We start from the raw sequence: 23,146 nt of genomic DNA, 5'->3' as shown, positions 1-23,146 counted from the left end.
GTAAGAGATACAGTGTAAGAGAGAATATGGCAGTTTAATAGGGAACATTTACTCTTGATTATGGTGTGTTAATGCCCCAATCGAAGTGAATGTTTATCTGACACTGTGGATGGACAAAACTAGGTTTTGGAAACCAAGAAGGACGAATCTGTTCATTTGCAGACACACGAGGGACTAAAATTGCAATATCTCTAGTCAATCATCACATTAATTTCAAAATAAATAAATGTCAAATTATGTACCATTATAACTTGCAACATATAAACAAATTCTGCTTTAGCCCGATCCTCTTGTTACAAAAATGTTTCTCCTTTTTTCATCATATAATCTGTCCATCCGATCTAGAGAAATGGCTGACGTGCATAAAACAACATAGGGGAAACAGAGAAAGGTTGGGCTAGCTCAAGTTGCAGACGAAAATCCTTTCATCTCGAATTGGAAGCTTCAGATTTGGCTATAGCAGAACCCACAAATCACTCCACTGATCACTTGAAAAAGGTACATCTTTTCTAGTCCTCTTACACCCCCCACCCCCACGCCCCCCATCCCTGTTATGTTGCCAACGTTTGTATGAAAAGAAGTGGTAAATGATAATTCCTTTTTTTATTTTTTTATTTTTAGTTCAGATCAATTTGTCCACAACTCGACTATTCTACAGGATAAATTGTATAATAGTCTATAATTCCATAATTGTGTCACCGCCCACCAATACAACGTGTCCACTCGATTATTCCACATAGATTGTATCGCCCTGTAAACGATAATTCCATAATTGTATCACCGCCCACCAGTAAATGTCCACAACTCGATTATTCTACATAGATTGTATCGCCCACCTGTACGTGTCCACAACTCGATTATTCTATAGGTTGTATCGTCCACCAGTACAACGTGCCAACAACTCGACTAGTCTAAATGATAGATTGCATCGCCCATCGCCCACCATAGGTACGAACTAACTTTGCTCATTTTTTTTAATCTCTGCACGAATTGCCTTGCTTCTCATCCAATTGACCACACAGCCACATTTGGGGGTGCAGTAACTTGTAGCTTTTCTTATCTCCTTTTATTCTATTGATTTTTTTTTTTGGTTGTTTTTATTTTATTTTTGTGTGTGGTGGTTGGTGGTTAGGTGGGGAGGGGGGGGGGGTGGCGGGTGAGTAGGGATTCAGATTTCTATGGAGAAACTTGCATCTTTTCTTTTTTTTTTATTTGTTTCATTTGTGTTGCTCAAAGGAGTTTACATTTGTATAACGGCAGAAGGATGCAGAAAAAATATCTGCCTTGTCTGAATCTATACATAATAACTAAGACCCAACTTTCCCAATATTATTGACCCAAATCATCTATGGAAAGACCGCCCTAGAAGAAACGTAACACTAAGAATTACATATATTCTCTAGAATCACTAATTAGCAAGCTGTGAGGTCAGGTGGCAGAGCTAATGGTTAGATCTCCTTGTGGAGGCAAAAATTAATGGGAATGTGAACCTAATTCATGAACTTTCTGCAGTTTGGAGCTTTACACAGGCAAGGAACCTTAAATTCCTCACATTCGTCTGGATCAAACAAGTAGTCATACCTGTCAGTATAGCCAAATAAAATTTATCAGCGGCGGACTTGCCAATATGTAGGCATTAATGTGTGTGCGTGGATGCGTGTGTCAGAGAGAGAGAGAGAGAGTTACGTTAATTCATCACCAGCAGCCACATTTGCCTTTGCGATCAGTACAATCCGACTCTCATCAGCTCCTACACTCATGATCCTTGCATAGCAGTTTGGCATGCACTGTGAAAATAACAAAGCAAAGCCGTGAAAAGAGTCAGTAAGAGGAATCATCAATTAAGGTAACTTGAGAATGAAAATATTGCATCCATAGACTTGCTAAATTTGTTGATCACAGATAAATTATAGAACAAATATGGCTTGAAAGGGGCACATAATTTCTAGCATTGCCAGGTCTAAGGAGTCTGTGCCATGATAGGACGTATATTGAAACATATTAATCAAATTAGGAGTATATTTAAGCACATTTAATCTGGTCCAATATAAGGCTTCAGTCAGACAAATCTTCACTGATATTAGATCAGATTCAGATTACAAACAAGCTTAGATATCCTACTATAATATTGTGCGCTATGATAGATATTCAATTTTTTCCCTGCTGAAACCATCGATGAGGTTAATATGATTAAAGCACTAACCGCACAATGGGATGAAACTGATCTCCTTCAGTTTTAGAAGACGAATTACACCGGTGAATCTTATTTACTTTTTACCTAATTTACTTCACTAGTCTTTGCTTCTTCATTTGCAGGTTTTGATAACAAAGAACAGCACAAAAGTCGATAACACATGAAAAGAAAAAGAAATAAATGATCACTTTTCAAGAAAAAAGAAAAGGAATTAACAAGATCTAAAAAGCATGGTGGAAGGGAGAAGCACCACCATCAAATACATAATTCTAGTTTGATGCCACAGATGAAGAGAAACATCAGGTACAATGAAAGATAAGTGATACTTACTGAATGGTTAATTAAACGTGCAATGTTCCCCTTATCAGTGGCATCCACCACAACTTCTTCACTAATCTTAAATAGCTGCACCAAATAATTCAACGGCATTAATTGGTGCTTGTGACAACGGACAGGTTGAAGACAGAGCACAAAGAAAGGAGTGAAAAGAACCTACATAGCAATCTTTTCCCTCAACACGGTACCGTGCCTCCCTTAAATCTGCAACACTGCGTCTGACTTGCTCGCCCCGATACTCAAGAACCTGAAACAAGTAAATGTATGCTGCATAAGTAACTTCTAGATTTGATGCTGAAGTAATTAGCATTACGAGCACAGGTTATGACTCAAAAATGATTGCCTATCGAGAAAAGCTCCTCAGTATGAAAAGATATAGGACTCCATTTTCATGCGATTACTCGGACTGCCATTTGTTTCTTTTCCTAATATGATCAAAGCATTAGCTAGGGGTAACCAGTTACAACTAAAAAAGATTTATATACCATCTCTCCTTCAGGGATATCTCTACGAGCAAAGAGACCCCATCTATGTATCCCAGATCTACCAAAGCAAACACGCTCATTTTCTGTTCTCTGCAATTGCAAAATAAGATTTAGAAGTTGAGAAATTTAACTGAAAAACTGTTAACTTGATGAACAGAGGTGTTAAAAAGAATGCCTGTAATGCACGAAGCCGCTCCCTAAAGGTAGAAAATGTTTCGGATCCCTCGACTTCCTGTTAAAAAGGGAAGAAAGGAATAACATTAAAAATACCATAGAAGCAAAGAGAATTGACAGGAGAACATCACTTTACATAGGAAGTAGGGATATGGGAGGGAGTGGAAAATATTTACTTTTATATTGTTCAAACTTCGCATTGAACTTGAAGAATGGTGACAGGGTCCCCTCACATGGTGGGCAATGGCCGTTTCTCCAGCTCCCTGACAAGCAAAAGATAAGGAGAGTCATAACTGGCAACCCTCTAGGATGATTAAACAACAGGACACCAGCTACTTAAAAATTTGCAATCAGAAGGCAGATGTGTAAATGTCAATTAAAAACTTAAACCACAAACATAACATACTAGGAAGCGTGACTTTATCAATACCAGGGAGCATAACTAGAAAATTTAAATTAAAAAGCATGATTAGAAGCAACTATGGTTATTGGACTTATAAATAGAACAAACTACGGGAAGATATTAAGCGTCAACAAATAAGCAAATTGTAGTGCTAGACATTATAGCATCCCTGTAGTAGGATCTTGGGGAATGATTCGACTTTAGCTTTTTGCGTAAGTTGTAAAGTTGACTTAGCAGTCTTTGTGCTACACAGAAAATATTGTTACCATTCTCAAAATAAGTATTAGTAGATAGATATTCACAAAAATTTTAGTTCTTATATCTCTAATAATGTGCAACGGATGCTAATAATGAAATCACTCATTAAGAATCTCAACGGTTCAAAAGCCAAAAGGGAACACCAGTTTTCAGTTGCCTAGTGTCATAAAGACGTCAGTAGCTTAAAAAACATAAATCTTTCATTCCTTCCACCAATCCTAACACTGCATATCCGTGACATGGTGTTATACCTTATCACGCGATTGATTATAAACACGGCACCTTGCTGCAGAGAATGGCTCAATCTCTTGTATCTCTACTGCTGGAGCTTCCTCAAGTTTCAGTCTGCTTGTTGAAATTAGACGTGAACCTGTGCGCTTATTGTTTTGAAGAAGGCTTCTGGCAGAGAATACCCCTTTGGGAGTCTGAATGATGAGAACAGTATCCGGATTAGGAGCCCTGTAAAACCACAAAGCCATTAGATTTGAAAGCCCCCATTAGATGTCATAGCTTGAATAATCAAGTATCCATTATTTTGACTGAATCAGTTTTCATAAATGACTTTCTCTCTTTCCTCTTTCTCGCTTTTTAATCTTTAATCCAGAGAAAATGGAGCAGTACCTATGGTAGGCACAATATGAAACCATTCTTGTGACCTGTTTTCCATTTTTCTCCAAGCAGTGCAGCTGCAGGAGGGAATGACAAAGTAAAATGATAGGGGTAAATATAGCTAAAAGTGTTGAATGCATGGACTAAACAGACTGAAAAACGTGCTGGCAGTCAAAATGCCAAAAGGACATCCCAATGAGGAAAAAATAGAAGGAAAAAGATCTGCATGTACACATGCTTGTTAGCCAAATGATGATTCAACAGTTACCATAAAACATGTTATAAATATTTCATACACGAGTTGGACAACCGTGTTTCCTTTCAGTGGGCACTAAAAGGAATGACAGGCTCTGAAACTAAGGCAAGTTGGATATTCTGGAAAGTACCTCCTAAATTTTAGTACCTAAATCAATGACAATAACAGATTAACTAGATAAGTTATCTCACCTCCATGCGATAGCCAGCCCTTGATGCGCACATAGCATGGTAATAAGTAGAGCACTTGCAACATTGTGTGCAGGAACCATGAATTTGTTTGCAGATCACACATATCTGAAATTTACAAAATCAAGCTGATAATATATTACATTATAGATGGCAATCGATGACCATGACAAAGTAAAGTCATATAATTGTATGTTTGTTAATATATATATCAACCAAATAATTTGGTGAGGAGCTCTTCCGACGGGATCCAATGTGTTAGTGTTGGGATATGATTGCATCCAGAGGAGCTCTTTCCATTCTTTATAAGATATCATTACAATGTTTACCTATGCTAGTAGTGCTCTTCTTAACAAGGGCGGCTGATTAATTCAAATTGGCAAGCACCCACCACATAGAATTGCCAATTTTCTTTTCCCCCATGTCAATTATGAGGTCTGAATTAGTAAAATAGCCATCGAGATATCTAAAATATAATATTATGTCCTTTAAATTAGTGAAAGAAACCCGGCACCTAAATTATCGGTATAGATAATGTCAAATTTAGCATGGATGAGAAACAAATATTACTAGAAACTTTTCATTATATCCTGTTACAAAATTAAAATGAATCACGAAGAAAGATGTAAGGGTTATGAACTTCATTTTTTTTTTTTTTTTTAGATGAGGTGAGGAAAAATTGAGACATCTTCAAAATTTCTTGCTTCCCTCAGCTATCCAGGATAAAAATCTCCAAAGCAAATGATCGGAAATGTGATATGTTACATATTTTTTCTTTTTTAAAGATGGTAAAAGGCTAATGCTACATGCTATTGTCTCACTCATAATACAATATTTTCTGCATCACTCAAGTCATTTTCCTTCTGGAACAGTGAAGTGAGGTCACCTTACCCATAACAAAAAACTTACCTTCACAAAAGAATTTGAAGGGATTCTCAAAATTCCAACCGCAGGCTCCATTTTCTCATCACTAGCAAAACAAACTTCAGGTTGGAACCAAGCACAAGTAATATGAACCCACAATTGCTTAATATCTGTGGGCTTCAAAGCACCTCCTAAATTAATCAACAATCTAAGGTTAGTAATAGCAGGTGAAAGGAAATGGGTTTAAGAACAGTTTGGTCGAATTCCGACAGCACTACAATTAATGAAAAACATAGTAACTAGTGACATGCCTTTCACAGGACAAAGACAACACTCCCGTTCAATCTCAGGAGTCTCGCAAGATCTGCAGACCCATGAAGTGAAATCACGAACATTTCTTGCTCCATAGCATTCTTGATGAACAGCAATTTGACACCTGATGGAAAATAGAATTTCAGTACAATTGTTTTCCCTAAGAAAAGAATTGGAATATCATCTTAAGATTAAACAACCTTTGCAAGGAAATCTACAAGGAATCATGAAATTACTTGAGAAATCCACCAAAAAAATATAATGAAGACCTAGCCAATCACATATCCTATTTCAAATCAAAATCTTTTCCAATGAATAGTATCAAGAAATTGGTTTTCAAATCAAATAACAACGAACAGAGTTCGAATACACATGAAAAGTTTCCACTAATCTCCCACCAGGCGGATTAGCTTTTTGAAGTTTGGTCATACCTAATGCATATAATAATTTTGTTGTAGTCCCAATCTTCAACCCATCGACATACTGCACACCTTTCCGTGGTCCACTTCGCATAAACAGGTTCATATTTTTCTGTAGCATTAAAAAAAAGAATTGCCAACCGATCAATGTTTTAGTTATAAAGCCGCACATGTGTACAACTACAGATACGGATGCAGAGGTCAGATACGTCGAACTTAAATATTAGGATTCAGATAGAAATACAAACACGGGTATAGGGGATTCAGTTCTTTAGGCTTCTCTAAATTATTATTTTATGAAAAAGAAGTGGTTACTAGGTATGTCTCTGCCAAAACAGGTAAATTCAAGCAAAGCATATACCTCCGAGAAAGCTAAGCAGCTTTTGTCTCCGTACTTTTAAAGGAGGCCGTTTAGCCGATTTGGTAGAAACAACATTCTGTGCATGATACTCTGCCATTTGCAGCATCTGTGGAGCAAAACAAGATGTTACCTGTCTTACATCATTTCTAATGGAAAAACAGAAGACCATATTATGGCTACAGCATATAATAAGACTGAGCTAAAGAATGTAACTGAACTGTGACAAACAATCTGAGAATGAACCCATGCCATGTAATACTGAGAGCATTGTTTCCCTTGACAACCCCCTCCCACAAAAACAAGAGAGAGCACTTTCCAACAAATCTTCATAATTGATGGACTGTAAGAGTTCACAATTTTTTTCCATAAAAAGCAAATGAATGAATCCCACTAACACATGAAGCAATTTCAGATCAATTCCCAATAATTAAAAACCTTCCGTTGTTTGAGAATATGAATTTCATCAACCCCCCTGGACAGTCAAATTTGCAGTATCAAAGGAGAAAATTTACTCTTTCCAATTTTTTCCTTCATGAAATTCATAAAACTAAATATCATTCCACCAAAATACTAGAAAATATTAAAACAAAAATGAAAGGGATAGAATACTTTTAACTTAATGTGGGACTAATTCGCAAAGCTGTAACATCAATTGTTGATAGTTTCCAATAAGAATGAGTAGTCCATTTCAAATCACAAGCAGCATAAGAAATTGAAGAATACAAACCCATTGTTCTAGAGGTAGCATAGAACCCTTCACCCTGACACTGGTCTTCCAGTTTTTTATTTTAGAACCTGTGTGCCGCTCCCATTCACTAAGTGCCTGTTTTTGTGCTCCACAATATCCACACTTGCAAACAACTCTGGAAAAAGAAAGACGGCCTGAGTCAATGATAGGCAAATCCTTGATCTCTTAATGATCGACATTGCCTTGAAGAGAACGTAAGTCCACCCAGAAAAATCACATGTAAACAACTGGATAGATCAACTTTCCTAACAGTGACTTGCATTCATGTTTGCTGTTTTGCTTTCCACAAAGATTAGATAGAAATTCTTTTAGTAAGACAAATTAGATAGAGTTAATTCCAGAAGTTAACATCTAAGTGTCTGAACCTCCACTTGATCATAAAAGTAAACACCTAAGTGTCTGAACCTCCACCTGACCATAAAATCTGAGATTTTCTAAAGGAAACACTAACAAAAAACTTCTTTTTTTTTTTTTTTTTTTGAAATTGAAAACACTAACAAAAACTATGCTCCAGATTAAACATAAGAATCCAAAAAAGTGTGCCTTTCTTTGGATTGATTCATTCGTTAGTGTCCACTTGTGATTTGACCTACGGCTGATTTAAGGATATATCACACACAACTACTTTCATTGAATTAAGGATCCTACTCGAGTGCAGTCATTCATAAGTGCAAGGTAATATTCAGAAGTATGAGAGCAGACAAACAACTTAAAGGAAGTGACGCACAGCATCAGACAGCCAACGGCTGATAAGTGATAAAAAAAGTGCACATAACAAACGCCCATGTACACTTACAGGTGAAGCCTTGGGAAATAAACGCCTTCCACTCCTGAACAGATAACAGAAACCTTATCTGGCAATGCTACTGTCTGACAATCATTTTTGTTGTTTCTGAACCAGGAAACAGTAACTCTTTAGTTCAAACCACAAGCTGTCAACTTAAACATAACTGATTGATGGGACTTACTTAGCCTTAGAATTCATGTTTTCTGAGTCTGACAATTCAAAGTTGAATCTTGCTCTGCATTCTGGACAATAGTAATCAGAGGTACTCAGCTCCTGTAAATATACGAAACAGCAGATTATGTTATCAAAAGAAGTAATAAAAACATGGATATTGAAAGGGAAGAAAAACTTTCAGCAAGATTGAGATACTTTTAAACTTCTGCTTGAAATTTTGTCGCACTCAGCATGCACCCACACTTTGCAACCATCACAACGTACCTAAACCAGCAAAGAAATTATAGCTGCTTCTATGAAGAAATATCACCATAATTAATTTCATGGAAAGAAGTCGAAAGCTATTACAAGCGACCAGCAAAAGATAGCAAATTTCTCACCCAAGTTCCACTATCTGAGGGATTCCGAATCTTCTTGCATATGCCACAAAAATGTTTTATCTTCTTTAGCTGGAATACAAGTCACAAATTAGTACTATTTACGACATCAACATCTAGATCTTCCATGAAACTTAGTCAAAGAAAGCTAGAAAGATAATTTGAAAGCTGTAACAGACCCTCGCACAAGCAGTACACAGTCGATGACCCTCGTTCAATTTCCTGGATGGCTTAGAAGAAAGACTTGATCCACAAGCATCACAAGAGTCAAGTTCTTTCTTCTTCAACAATTTCTGCACAGAGATTCCACACATGATAAACTTACTGGAAGTACCTATAATCTGAGACATTTGTTGTATCTCTTGGTTTTAGGGGTTGTGTGTAAGGGAAAGTACTGCAATGAAATTTTAGCAGAATCTTTCCACCCAGATCAGTATAGGAATGCTAACTAAGCAAAAGTTACTAGAAGTCCCTTGATGATAGTATGCTAGAAAAAGCAGGGTAAAAAAATTTGAAACGTGCCTGGCTTGGAGAGTAACACTCTTGGTCCTGATTTGAGTCAGAGGCCTCAAATACTCCTCGGGGAAGAGACCGGAGATAATCTAGATTGCCAGCTGCTGCATTTATTTCAACCATCAACATCTCAACAACGCCATTTTCGGCAAGAAATGCCTCTTCTATGGCAGCGCGAAGATCAGCGGGCGTGCTGTCGTTCAAGTCAGTCTGGCCCTGAAACCTAAATGAAGCAAAGTTTCACCACACCCTGACAAATACTAAAACTTTACATCAACACTAACATATATAACCGTCACAAACCTGTCTACATGTTCCAGAAATGGAAACAGCATCCCACGCCTAATCCATGCATAATCCTGCTAATTAAAATGTGTCATCATAATAGATATATCACTTTGATACTTTTGCATAACGCACAAAAGATAAGTCTTACCCTTTGAGTGCCATTCCCAGAGTAACCAAAGAACATGACACAGACTGTTCCAGCAACACGATAATTCAGAACTTGTTGAGGAGCTTGTGTTTCCGAATCAAGAACAATAGCAGGCCAAGCAGGACAATGTCTTCCAGATATCGCCCAAACTATATCACCTGAACTAAAATCCTCACCACCAAACTTATCACCTCTCTTCCCTCCCTCCACCTTCACCATTCCATCATCTATATCTTCATCACACTCCCCATTAAACGACGTTAATGTACTACGTGAACTAGAATACTTCCTCTTCGACCCATTACACCCGATTTCTACTGTTCCATCGGGCGAAAACACACGACATTTCTTAGTTGTTCCAATTTCACGTTTAGCATTTCTCAAGCTAACCTTTTCTCTATAGGGATTAAATTCAGGGTCCAAATTCGATTCTTTAACAGTAGTTTTACTCTTCTCTTTCTTCCAATTATCAAGAACCGAATCATTAAATCTAGATGGAAGTACCTGAACACGGCCACGTGAAGTCCTCACTAATGGTGGCCGTGAAGCCTCATGTACTGGATCATTCCTCCTCTGTTTCGGCATAGAATTTAACGCCGCCGTAGCTCCGCCGTTACCTCCACCGTTGGCGGCTGATAAAATTCTCTGAAAACCGAACGGAATTAGACCGGCTGCCACGTCACCAAGTAGATGTAAAGGGTAATAACCACTACTACTACTATTACTCTTCCTTTTCTTTCTATTAATAGAAAAGTCGTCGTCATCTTCACTTATACGACACCGTTTCAAACTCGGCATTACCGTTTTCAAGCTCTTCTTTATAATCATCAGACAAAATTTCCTCTATTCGAAACCCTAATTTTGACTGAAACAAATCCAGCAATTTGTTTTTTTTTTTTGTTCACACCGAAGAAGTGAGGAATACAAGAAGAATCATTCAATCGAAGTAACAGAGATAAAGAAAAATTGAAGTAGAATTATTTTTTTTATTTAAAGAAAAAAAAAGGATAAAGAAGGTATAAAGAGTGAAATCGAGAAGAAGATCTGATTAGCTGAAAGAAATAGGGATCTCTGTTTCACCAAAGTTTTCCCCAAAACTGTTGATGAGAGAGAAATATAGATTGAAGGTAACGATTTTGTATTTATATTAAAAGAAAATGTAAAATGTGTGTGACAAATGTCGAATTTGACGGGGAAAAAAATAAATTTAGGAACATTTTCGTATATATAGATATAGGTTGTGTGAATGTATAGATAGACTGCAAGTTAGAGAGGAAAGGGAATAAGGATGAATGACATGGAGAGGGGTGGGGTGCGGGGGTGGGGGTGAGTTGGCGTTAGGAGTAAAGCAAAGCAATATAGTAATGTTACAGAGAGAGCGTGAGTTTTGACAACTTGACCAGACGTGCTTGGAGTCCAAGATTTGCATTGAGATGGTTCGAGACATTGGCTAAATTGACGTTGGTTTTTTTTTTTTTTTTTTTTTTTTTTAAACGTCAGACATGGTGTTTTTAATTTTTCCGTTGCAGAGGTTGTTGTTTTTGTTACAAGAGTGCTCTCCAAGAAGCTTGGAAGAAAAAAGTGAAATGGATAATTCATGTCTTGTCAATTTTAATTTCTTTTATGTTTGTTTTTTATTTTTTTAATGGGTTCAGAATTTGGAAATCTTGAATTCGATTCTCTGGCAAAAGACAAAAGGAGGCTTCAATATCTGCAAGGAGTAATTACTTTGCCAATATCTGCAAGGAGTAATTACGTTGAATCAAGAAATTTTTTTGGAGGTGAAGGCTGCAATATTCCGATTGAAGAAGCTCCCGTTACGTCCTTACCATAAAAAAGAAGAAAAGAAGCAGAGTGGGGTTGAAATTGATTATTGATTAATTTTGTAAATCTTAATTCATTATTTAAGTAACTTGCCCGAGAAAATAATTAAGAATTGGTGGTGAATAAATTCACGGGTCTAAATGGGTGATCGAACTCCCACTGTGGAAGAGCAAGATGGAATACGAAATTTTGTGAATAGATTTTTCTTTTTATTTAGTCAATGGATCGAATTGGGTGTTTGAAGAAAGTGGAGATTTTTGGTAAAGATTAGTCTTTCTGTTGGCCCTCGTTCACCGGAGTTTTTGTAGTACTTCTACCTGCCGGACGAGGGAGTGGGAGAAGAAGTTGCAAATGATATTTGTGGTACTTCGAGCTATGAAAAGGAAATGTAGACTTGGATATATTTCACTGACAATTTAATTAGTAGTGCTTTTGTTTTTCATATTTTTGGCCGGCACTCCGCTGTAGAGGTCTTCGTTTGTGAAAGAGTTTAGTTTGGGACGTGTGAGAAGAGAAGAGAGAACTTTGTTTAGTGACGATTTGCACTGTTCGTCCTTTTTTTTTATAATTTTTGGTACCTTTTAGTTATAAATAGGCACTAGTAGGATGGCAATTTGGAGAAGGGGGGTCATTGTGGCTTTGTGGTTGGGGGTCTTGTCAGTGATTTGTGTGGTGTTGCATAAATAATTAGTATTTGTAAAGAGTATTTTCTGGACAAATAATTATTCTTCAGATACTGTTGCCATGCGAGGCATAGAAGAATGGTGTTGTCTAGTACTAATCTCCTATCTGCCGATGAATGGTGGTGGTTTTTATTTTTCATTAACTTTATTTAATAGAAAAAGAAATTCTTGTTTGTATTCCCTTGCGATTACTCTCTACTCTCTTTCTGATTTCTTTTTCCTTTTTTTTTCCCTTATAATAATTGCTCTCTTTTCATGAGGCTGCTGCTACTGTAATTGTGTGGATCTAGATCTGGCTTGATTTATGTTACATATGACAGAAAAAAATGGAAGTCTTAAGGTTTCAAAGGTCTTTCTGGTACAAATTCTTCAATAATAGGGGGGACGACTTTTCTTTGTTTTAGGGTGGGTGGGTGGGTGGTGGTGAACCTGGTATTCTTTTAGTCAAAAACTGCAAGTACGATTCTATTTATATTATTTTATTTTTTGGTGGGTGGCGGAAGTTGGAATATGGTAGTTGTAGACTGAAAATCGGAAAGGAAAAGATTCGATTGTTGGAAAAAAGCGCTTGGGCAGATTAAACTGATTTTGTTATTGGAGAAATTAGAAGAATTAGCAGGGGGGGGGGGGGGGGGGGGGGAAAGAGAGAAAATCTAGGAAGGTATTGTTGTATACTGCTGGTCTTCTCAAATTCTGGCAGGGTTAGAAACACCACAAAAGGACTATGGTTTATAATTGCAGAATGTTGGAAGCTGCATTCCAGCTTTACTACACGATGAATGAAATAAGTTGTTCGTTTGGAAATAGTTCAAGCAACAAAATGAGTTCCACAAGAATCTCAATTTTTTGCAGTACGAAAGGGAAAGTGGCCCAAATATTTCTACAAGAGTAGAGATGATCTTGGACGCTGCCGGCTGACTAAAGTACCAACCAAACCGTTGTGGGTAGTCTGGAAATCTGACTCTAGGAATCCAAAGAAGGCTACAAACAATGGCAGAGGGGTGTTAATTGACACTCATTCATCGGGAAATTACTTTGTATAACTAGGTAAAAAAAATCTTTTCTTGTGTATATATATACTATATATATTATTTCTCTTCGACATCTTAGGTAGCTTACTCATTTATATTTTAATGACTCGCTTAATGAAAATCACAATGTGTATAATGCGGACTAAAAACCAATAATAGGCGGCATTGAGATTCGAGTTTATTGTAATACTAGAACGAATGCAAGTAAATGAACTCCGTAGAAGACAATAAATGGGCTGATGCTATTATAACATTTTTATGGAGTATTTTTATGCTTCCTTATGAAGCGTTTACTGCTATGACTTTAGCAGAGACCGTATTTTGTCTGTTCTTTTGTTGGGTCTTTACCATTTAACAACCATTTCCCTTCGAGAAGTGGACGCGGACTTCAATGAATTCAACATCTATATCTCGTGTAATCGAGGGGTTTAAGAAGTAGCGATAAAAAGAAAAACGAATAAATTTCATAATCCACTTCATTTTCATGAAAGTACGGTTAAGGTTTCCTAGTTGAATTTGGTAATCCTGTCTATCGAGTACTCATATTAGTCCAAAACACACGATGGCTCAATCCCCTATATTTAGAAACTGGGCTGTGTTTTGCGCCCACAAAAACAGGATTCGACATAGGAACTGTTCATGGTTTAGCTAAAAGTATTGCAGAGTTGTCCAAACCCCACTCGAAGGTCATACAGGATAAAACGGCTGGCCCGTAGGCTTTAAGGTTCTCCAAACAATCGGCCAGTAACTTAATTATGATCTATTTTAATTGATTATCTGAACACATAATATAATGTTCCTATTAGACATTTTGGATAGAAATTCTTGAAAAAATTTTGCGCTTGGTCTCTAGCGTTTATTAGGTAGTTAAGTTGACCACATAAAATATGTCATTCTCATTTAATTTTACACATTGGCTTCAATTGGAACATGCTTGAGATTTTATGGCTTATATTTGCTAATGTTTATAAGTAAAGAAAGTGACATTTTAAGTAGCTTACTTATTTATATAATTGGCACTTGAGAACAAGCGTAATTTTTTTTTTGAAATTTGAACCAAAAGTGTCGAATAAGAACACTTTATCACGTATTTAGGTACTCAATTAAAACTTGCCGTAGTTGGAATGTCTAAATGAAATTTACTGACAAGTTTAAAAGATTATCAATATATTAAAGTCTTTTTTTTTTTTTCAACTAGTGTTCAGTACAGACATTGGGGCCCCACTAAATCCAAATTCGTATTGGGAAATCCCACATTGAAGGGTATAATGTTCCCTAACAAAGGCACCTATATGTTGAATATGAAAGTGAAAAGGATCCAAATGGAAGAAAACTAAATAGCAATGATTCATATAATAGACTCAACTAGTTTGGAATTAGAGCATAATACAGCTGTTGTAGGCGGTGGCGGCGGGGGGTGGGGTGGGGCAGGGGAGGGGAGTACGATACGGCGTAGCATCTCTATAAGTGAGCCGCTACTCAATCCTAAGGTGATCAATAATGGAAAAAGGTGGGCAGCATTAATAACAAGGTTTTATTTAACAAACACTATATACAACACTAGTTGGTTTGTCTAATCTACAAAGATTATTGCCGCTACCCAAAGATTTTTAACAAACTTGCAAAGATGTTGGATGGATCCCCCAGCTTATTTAAGCAGATCCTATCTAAAGCTAGCTAGCTTCCATTTGCTATTTATATCAGCAGCTAATATAACCAGTGAATACATTTCCCCCCCATTACTACCTTACTATGTAATTCTTCCAACTCATAGACAGTTAATCAGTTAATGCTTCTTCGATGTGTCAATTTCTTCGGTCTTGGCGAACCTTCCACGGATCCTAGGTTGGCTATCAGCCAATGCCTTTCTGCAAGCATACTGCAAAAACATATAACAAACGCATAAGTCATTTCGCCTTTGTTGCTCTTCACTACATGCATACCTCACTTCAAGTATAACACTAATGTAACGATATCATAATTTAGTAAGCGGTGTCAATATTCTAAAAAATGAAACAAGTGAATATATAGCGATATCATAATTTAGAAAAACACATTTCAAGTACCCATAATGCACTTCATAACGAGTTTTCATCTTTTGAAAGGTACCCATAATGCACTTCGTTTTCTATATAAGCCACAAAACAACTACTTGAAATCTTCTCTACATAATAAATTATTTTTTGCACAAACACAACCATGATAGGTGCTGGTTCATATTGTTTAGCTACCTTTTTAGGGTACGAGTCAAAAGGATCAAAACCTGGTGGCTACAGTAATTTTTGGAAGAAAGCTAAAAAATTAAAAGTCAAAAGGGCTTGCCAGGATTCTATCCCTTTGACCTCAATGGTAAAACTGAGCCCTTACCCAATGGAGCCATTGTTGACAAGCGGTTTCATTTATCTTATGTAGTAACTATTTAGGTTCGCAGATTATTTACATATACATAAAAGTCTAAAATATTTTCTGCCAAGCGGTGTCGGATGACACCGACTGAATCAACGTGCCTCCGCCCCTTGCCATAGATTTCCTAAAAATCAAAGAGAGAAGTTCTATGGGGGTCCCTCTTCTTACCAAATGTTTCATGAACAGATGGTTTCATTCAAGTCAATTTCACACTTTCAAAAGTTTGGAACTGCAGCACCAGGCTAATTATTAGAAGTAAAGAGAAAAGAAATTGTTGGCAATACCTTGATTTTTCTGCCAAAATTCCTTTTATTCTTCTTGTTCCGGTATCTGGAGAGCTGTTCCTTGCGAAGGGTTTCAGAAGTGGAACTTCCGACAGTCTGTGGTTGACCCCGTGGAGAATGGATCAGATTTATGTTGCCATTACCCAGAGTCTGCAGTACAAACTCAGTATCAGTAACCTAATCCCATTTTGTTGAATAGGCCAAAAATATCTATACATTTCTCAACTATCATTTACACCTCAAATCATCATTTAACCAGTTCACTTAGTTAAAGGATTACTGAGAATATCATTGAATTCAATACCTTTTCTATAACCATACTAAAGGCACTTTTACGTTGCTAAAACATGGATCTTCCAACTATCTTGTTCTCACTCTCAAAATTCAATTAATGACTCTCGATCATAAATCTATATTATCCTGATGGACAGAATGACAGTTTATCTCTGATTCCTTTTAGATATTAACAAGAAAACATTGATATCAAACTATAAAGAAAAGGGACTTTCATTGTTTAAAGAATAAAGAATACTAATTCAGATTTAGCAGAACAGATAAAAAAGGACAAAGATGGAACACAAATAAATCATAATAGAAACAACACATGAGAGTAAGTAATGATGGACCTTTATGTCTCCTTCACTGAATGCTCTTCGCATACCATAAGCAGCTCCGAAGTCCATTCCACCAAAATCTATAAAATTTGGTCTCATTGGAGGTCCATGCATCCAGTCCATGGAGCTTAGACACCCTGAACTAATACTTTTCTGGAAAGATCCCTCAGAATCCAAGTTTTCATCGGCCTTCACAATAGGAATTTTCATGTCCAAGACTTCAGAAAGCGGCATATCAAATGATGCATCTTTTCCAAATAGATCGTTTTTGCATTCATAAAAAACTTCACTGAGGAGTTGTTCATTCTCAAAAGAAGTTTCTAGATCCGAAACTTGGAGTCCCTGTGGGGAGATGGCATCTTCTGAACAAGAAATCATAGAAATAGCAGCAGTCATAGGATCAAGGCCCATCAATGGTTCTTCAATAATTGGTTGTGGAGCTTTAAAGAGATCCCCTTCTCCCCCAAGATCATATTCTGATATGTTCGATCCCTGTTGAGATTACCCACATAAGAATTCAACATCGAAGCTATAAAGAACATGGCAAACAAAATGCTTCAAATTGTCATCTGGGGTACACATATTTAGCACAACAAAGTTCAAAGGCATAGATCTGTCAACTCATCATGGCATTTAAATGTCATACTTGATGCTTCACGGCGAGGAGTTTAACTTAAATACACCAACAATAAAGAAGTAGAGTAGAAAAAATGATTCACTCAAATGCAATCAGACTGTCAAGATCACTCAAACCTGACATATATTAATGAAGTACACCATCACTTTTAGCAAATCAAAGGGACTTGACATTTGTGTCATGGCAGAAGCACAAATATAAACCACATGAACTTTTACATAACTTATCATCAGCTCACCATCAGGTATTTCTGACAACTAGAGCACACGGATTCTCGTCTTAATGGAAGAAAAAGGAACAAGGATTCTTGTGACGAACAGATAATTAATTGAGTAACAATGACAGACAATGGTAGCACTTGTTTATCTCTCTTATGCATACAAAGTTAATAAAAGGTGAAGTAAAAGAACCAAACAACTTTCCAAAAAATTCAGCCTGCATACACCCCTAAGAAAGAAAAAGGGGAGAGAAGGAGAGAGATAGAGCACATTCATACAGATAGTGGAAACTCAATAATGTCCATTAAGTTAAACAAACCTGAAAAAGAACAAAACCAACAACTAAGGACAAGAGAATCGACTCTTGTCGTTGGTACATTTCAGGCAAAGATAAGATCCGACCGAATCAACCATGAATTCGATGTTTCCATGTAAAAATAACTTAAACTAAGTGGTTTCCTCATACTAAATAGGTTCTCTTACTACCTTCCGAAAGGTACTAATCTTTAACCTTTATGCCCCCAAAGGCATTAGAGTTAGAAACTGCCCAAATTCTTATAAGAGAGTATAGGACAGACTTAACAGAACTCCTTATCCTCTAACAAGAAAGGTGAAACTTAACTTCTACTTTTCTCTTTTTTCCAACTTTTCTCAATCTTTCAACTCTTTCAAGTGGGGTGAAAAAGTGAGGCCTTAACGACAACTTGGCTGCCAAAAAAGGAAATGAAGAATCAAGAAAAGGGAATACATGGGAAGTAAGTCGTGGCCACTTATGTGTTTTTTTTCTTTTATATGAAGAAGGTAAATAGAATAATGAACACGGAACTTGATGATTTTGATATTCTGACTTCTTTCTCTTTGTTCAATATACAGATCCAGCACATGCCATGAAACTCACATGTTATCAATTTGAACTCTATAATACTAGCATAACACATCAAAAGATTTTTCCAAGCAATAATCAAACATTTCTTGTTCTTCTTCTCTTAGTCAATTCTGATAGCAGACAAAATACTGTCTCCATTAATAATTCAACAACTCCCATTTAATTAACAAAATCAAGCAAAAACAGGAAGATTTTAACACAAAAAACTGATTTTTTGTCCTTCATTTCTCCAATTACTGAGGAAAAATTTGGAAAAGGGAAGCAAAATTGGTACTTTATCCTTCATTTCACAAATCACATGTAAAAACTATGGGAAAAAAGCTTAAATCCCCACAAAAAAAATATATATAGTTGGAGGGATTTGGACTCTAAAGACCAGATTTTTTTCACCTTAAAAGATTAAAATCAGTAACCCTAAGTTTACAGCCCCATACTTAAATCCAAAACTGAAAACCTACTAACCCTAAGTCTACATCATCTCACATTTTTCAAAGTTCAAATCTTTTGCAACTTCAAGAATAAAAAAAATGCCTATGAAAATTTTTAAAAAAAGGAAGAAAACCCACAAACAAGACAACAACAAATACTACTAGAATAGGCTTAAGGCTAACTACCATTGAGACATTTGGTTCTTGAGAGCAACAAAAATCTTCAAGTTGTTGAACTTCTGATGGGAAACTCTGAAAATAAGGAAACATTAACCCTGTCTCTGCAAACATTTTTTTTTTCTTATTTTACAGTCTTTTCAAGAAAAGCTTAAAACCCCTTTTTTTCCTGATGTGTCAATAGAATAAATAAGGGGTATTTCAATGAAGAAGAGGGAGAATTTATAGGCGTCAAAACAGAGCAAAAAACAAAAGTGAGTTACTATAGCATAGCAGAAATACAAGCAGCTCAAGAGAGAGAAAGAGAGAAAGTAAAGAAAGGGTTAAAAAAAGAATCTAATTTTGGCTGGTTCTTGGAGTCTTCATTCATGAAAAAGAATTTTAGCAATTAAAAAAAATAGAGAGAGTTTCTATAGGGAATTAAATAATGATGTAATTACACCAAAAGCTAGTAACCTACAAAAGGTCATTTTCTAGGTGTTAGTCCAACTTGATGAATTAAATTCGCTACAATTATCAGTGATTTGACAGATTAAAACTGATTAAATAGGTAGGCTTATCTTTGGGCAAGTCTAAACAAAATGATGTACCTCACGACTTTGATTTTGTATAGTCCCACATGACAAAATCTTTGTACTAGTACTACTTACCACTACAAAATTACTACTTACCACTACAATATTAACTTCTATAAGGTCGTATACATGCATAAATACAAAAACATGTGAATGAAAACAAGGACGAAAGAATAAATGTTAGTTACCGAACAATTTATTAGCTATTACCCTATTATTAATAGATTACATTAGTTTATTTACAACGGGTTGTCTTTGGGAGATTTCTCGCCATAACATTCATTTTCTTGAAATTTCCATATTCTGTAAAATATTCCCCCTTTTTGTAGTGTTTGAGTATCAAATCAAAATAATGTGCACGCAGCCGTTATAATGACACACACCCTTTGGAATAATGTAATTGCTCCATTTCATTTTATATGATGTGTTTGACAAATAAAGATTAAAACAAGAATAATTTGTTAGCATATCAAAGTATTCTTAATAACTTTTGTCTTAAACGTAGACATTTTTATGTATAAGAGCGTGTCATTAACGGTAATGAGAAATAAAAAGTCAACTTAAATTCTTAAAAATGTGTCCTTCTTTCTGAAACATAATAAAAAGGAAATACTATCATATAAATTGAATAACAATAATAATAAATAAAATTAAAAAAAGTTGAAACCTGGCGAATTTATTTGATAAAGATATTGCACTGTGTATGATATTGACTACTTTCTAATTACTCTAATATAATATATACTAATAGTTATTTCTAATTATTCTATTGTATAAATTACTTCATCTTCTATGGCTTTCAAAAGCTTGCGAACTCGAGGACTTTTTTAACCTTTTCTTTTTTAACGTTTTATTATCCAAATGAAAATCTGATCAATTCAAGCTTTAAAGCTCCAGGTCCACTTAAGGGAAGCTTAGAGTGAATTCAGTTCTTTGACTACTAAAAAAACACAGGAAGGCAAAAGTAAATATCTATAGAATGTTTTTAGGTTTTAAGGAAATGAAAAGAAAAAAAAAAAAAAAAAGGAAGGAAGAAGAAAAACATTTTTTCTCATCCGGCCTAACACCAATGATGAAGGACGAAAATCATGAGACACTGTAGTTTTTATTTTAGCGGAGATAAAAATTGTTAGAAATTTTTTTTTATCTGTCATAATTTTAATGAGCACAATTACCAAATACATATCTTAATAAGAGGCATTAGATATTTAATCGAATAATGAAATGGAAACCGAGCACTTCTTTTTTTTTAATTATTATTATTGTTATTATTATTTGAAAATGATGACCGAAGAAGGTAGTCATCGGCATGAAAAACAAAGAGTGTTCATGAGGAGAAAGCGTACAAAAAAGAACGTCAACATCATTTATTATGTAATTGTCCCCATTTCTGTGATCACGCTTAATAATTTAATCGCAGCTCAATGTATATTTTATTGTTTGTATATGGAGGGTACTGGTGAATGCATCAAACCCTTTTCTTATTATAGATCAGTGGACCTTTTTGTGGAGTAAACAGTAGTCATTTGGATCTTAGTAAAGTCCAAGCAATTCCAAAACAACCTCCCAAGCTTGTGGACGGAAATTTTCCTCCTGTTTTTTGGTTTTCAATTCCGTGTACTGGGTTTCTAAACTTAGAGTCGCACTCGGAAGTCCCATATTTGAGATAAAACATTTCGGCCAAGAACAAAGGCGGTTAAATACCTTGATAGAGCAAACCTTTAACATTTAGAATGAAAAATACTGCAGATTCTTTCATCTGTTTTCTCTGTTGGTGCTAGACAAGCAACTGACACAATGTCTTGGAATGGCCTCATGTGTTAGTATAAGTAGTGCAAATGCAATGAATAAATAAAAAAAAGTATTTAGGTGTGAATTCAAATAAAGTAATAAGGATTTATTTTTTAAATAGATCTTTTTGTAGTTTTTCTTAGTAATCATAAAATAAGTTATCGATCGGACCAAGAAAGTTTGGTAGTGATTTTGAATAGTGGACGAGAACGTGACTATATTAGATTTAGAGTTATGAATTGGGATTCCATTATTGTGGGGATACCATAAGTGGTAATGCATCGCCCTTGTTCACGTGCGTTGTGCATCCACTTTGTGGGAAGGATATTTAAAACTTAGTTATAAAAATTCAATAATGTTGGGGATCATGTACAAAAGTGGATCTAACCATCCATCACGAGAGTAAATGATTGGTTTTCTTTTAATACTAAATAAGAAAAGGTTTGAGTGTACGTCACTAATTTACTCTTGATCTGCTAATCCCCAGAAACACTCGCGTATGCCAAGAAATCATGTTTATCGAAATTGAAACAAATGAGATCACTAATTCAATATTGTAATTAGAATTTGAAGACGTAATCTTCATCTTATTAATCTTATGCTTCGACCATGCATTCTCTTAATGGAGAATCGTGTGGTTAAATCGTTATAAGCGACGATGATAAGGCGAGTGACTAGCCCTCCTAATCTCAAGAAATCTTTCATAGGTGAGTAATGATTAGTTCTCCTTATCTCAAATAATTACCTCTAGAGTGTTTTTATGTTGTCACGCAAAATCAGAAATTCATTCTCAAAGATTTTGGCTATAATACTTCCGATAATTAAGTTAGTAAACATTGTGAAAATTGCATCGGCATATACAGCGGATATGAATGCACTTGTTGTTTTCTTCTCATAAAAATATTTTCAAAGAACATTATTTCTATGTATATTAAATATTCATCCATTGTATATTAATATATGCGGTCATAATTCTAACTTCAACTCTGAACAGTTCCCTTGGCTAAGAAAGTATATATGTGTTTCAATCGCCTTTTAATGAAGAATCATGTAAGTAAGCTGTTTGGATAGGCTTATTTTTAAGTAGCTTGTGAGAACACATTTTATGAGCCTTTATAAGCTAAAAAAAAGTTGGGGTAAGAAATTTCAACATTATTTTTCATTATGTTCAACTAGATAAAAAAAATGCAGCCAAACTTACCACTATTTTTTGAAATTATTTGAAGATAAAATGAGCACGTGACCAAATACTTAAAAAACTGACAACACTATAAAGAACTTTATAAATCTAATCCAAGACTCCTAAATCATTATAAGTGATGATGATTAGGTGAAGGCGGAAGCAGGGAGTAGTGACTAGCCCCCCTTATCTCGCAATCGTCGAGTAGAAATGATTAGTCCTCCTTGTTAGAAGTGCCATTAGGTGTTCGCGTATTTAATATAATTGTCATCGATATCTTATCAATTAAAAGCGCTTATTTTTTATCTAATAAAGTGTTATTTTTATGGGTTATATCTAAATCTTATGTTATAAGGTAGAATTATATATGCGTTAAAACCCTAACTTTGTATAATTATGGTTAAATCAAGTATTACTCCCAAATTTGCGAAGAGTTACTCTCTTAAAGTTTAATACCGGGGGTTTCCCCCATTTTTTTAAATATTAAAGGGGATTTTTATATTTTTTTCCCCTTTAAA

General features: G+C 35.6%; 2 protein-coding genes and 1 long non-coding RNA gene across 5 annotated transcripts; 1 reads left to right on the top strand and 2 right to left on the bottom strand.

Annotated features, from left to right (window-relative positions):
* Window positions 1–217: 217 nt before the first annotated feature.
* On the top strand, window positions 218–2,930 carry LOC132056435 (uncharacterized). The gene is made up of 3 exons (XR_009414770.1): window positions 218–498; window positions 2,317–2,497; window positions 2,650–2,930. It is a non-coding gene; the product is annotated as an uncharacterized LOC132056435 (long non-coding RNA).
* On the bottom strand, window positions 1,227–11,380 carry LOC132056434 (histone-lysine N-methyltransferase ATX4-like). Its single transcript, XM_059448643.1, has 23 exons — window positions 9,895–11,380; window positions 9,762–9,817; window positions 9,468–9,681; window positions 9,125–9,238; window positions 8,949–9,017; window positions 8,764–8,832; window positions 8,576–8,667; window positions 8,404–8,499; window positions 7,587–7,722; window positions 6,860–6,965; window positions 6,511–6,610; window positions 6,079–6,203; window positions 5,813–5,958; window positions 4,907–5,011; window positions 4,472–4,536; window positions 4,102–4,309; window positions 3,366–3,452; window positions 3,191–3,247; window positions 3,016–3,105; window positions 2,691–2,777; window positions 2,525–2,599; window positions 1,687–1,787; window positions 1,227–1,581 (listed from the first exon to the last, which is right to left on the bottom strand). The coding sequence occupies exons 1-23, from the start codon at window positions 10,720–10,722 to the stop codon at window positions 1,491–1,493; spliced, it is 3,117 nt and encodes a 1,038-aa protein (XP_059304626.1). The 5' UTR covers window positions 10,723–11,380; the 3' UTR covers window positions 1,227–1,490.
* A 3,565-nt stretch (window positions 11,381–14,945) lies between these two features.
* LOC132056433 (zinc finger protein CONSTANS-LIKE 10) lies at window positions 14,946–19,407 on the bottom strand. Of its 3 annotated transcripts, none has more exons than XM_059448641.1 (4): window positions 19,092–19,407; window positions 16,749–17,228; window positions 16,123–16,272; window positions 14,946–15,311 (listed from the first exon to the last, which is right to left on the bottom strand). In XM_059448641.1, the coding sequence occupies exons 1-4, from the start codon at window positions 19,194–19,196 to the stop codon at window positions 15,219–15,221; spliced, it is 828 nt and encodes a 275-aa protein (XP_059304624.1). In that variant the 5' UTR covers window positions 19,197–19,407; the 3' UTR covers window positions 14,946–15,218. The 3 variants fall into 3 exon arrangements, with proteins under 3 accessions (XP_059304624.1, XP_059304625.1, XP_059304623.1); XM_059448642.1 differs by lacking the exon at window positions 19,092–19,407 and adding an exon at window positions 17,911–18,345; XM_059448640.1 differs by lacking the exon at window positions 19,092–19,407 and adding an exon at window positions 17,612–17,875.
* Window positions 19,408–23,146: the final 3,739 nt, after the last annotated feature.

Source organism: Lycium ferocissimum, chromosome 5 (assembly GCF_029784015.1).
Source record: "Lycium ferocissimum isolate CSIRO_LF1 chromosome 5, AGI_CSIRO_Lferr_CH_V1, whole genome shotgun sequence".
Classification (NCBI taxonomy): domain Eukaryota; kingdom Viridiplantae; phylum Streptophyta; class Magnoliopsida; order Solanales; family Solanaceae; genus Lycium; species Lycium ferocissimum.
This window is presented reverse-complemented; position numbering and strand designations above follow the sequence as displayed.

What these genes read in the sequence shown, in the direction of transcription:
- LOC132056434 (XM_059448643.1), bottom strand. Translation starts at nt 10,722, where the DNA reads ATGATTATAAAGAAGAGCTTGAAAACGGTAATGCCGAGTTTGAAACGG. An exon ending in CCTCAGATAGTGGAACTTGG is followed by an intron (nt 8,833 to 8,948) that starts GTGAGAAATTTG and finishes TTGCTGGTTTAG; the next exon opens with GTACGTTGTGATGGTTGCAA. An exon ending in TATTTCCCAAGGCTTCACCT is followed by an intron (nt 7,723 to 8,403) that starts GTAAGTGTACAT and finishes TTCTTTTTCCAG; the next exon opens with AGTTGTTTGCAAGTGTGGAT.
- LOC132056433 (XM_059448640.1), bottom strand. Translation starts at nt 17,752, where the DNA reads ATGCATAAGAGAGATAAACAAGTGCTACCATTGTCTGTCATTGTTACT. An exon ending in GTTGTCAGAAATACCTGATG is followed by an intron (nt 17,229 to 17,611) that starts GTGAGCTGATGA and finishes TAATCTCAACAG; the next exon opens with GGATCGAACATATCAGAATA. An exon ending in TCAGTGAAGGAGACATAAAG is followed by an intron (nt 16,273 to 16,748) that starts GTCCATCATTAC and finishes TTTGTACTGCAG; the next exon opens with ACTCTGGGTAATGGCAACAT.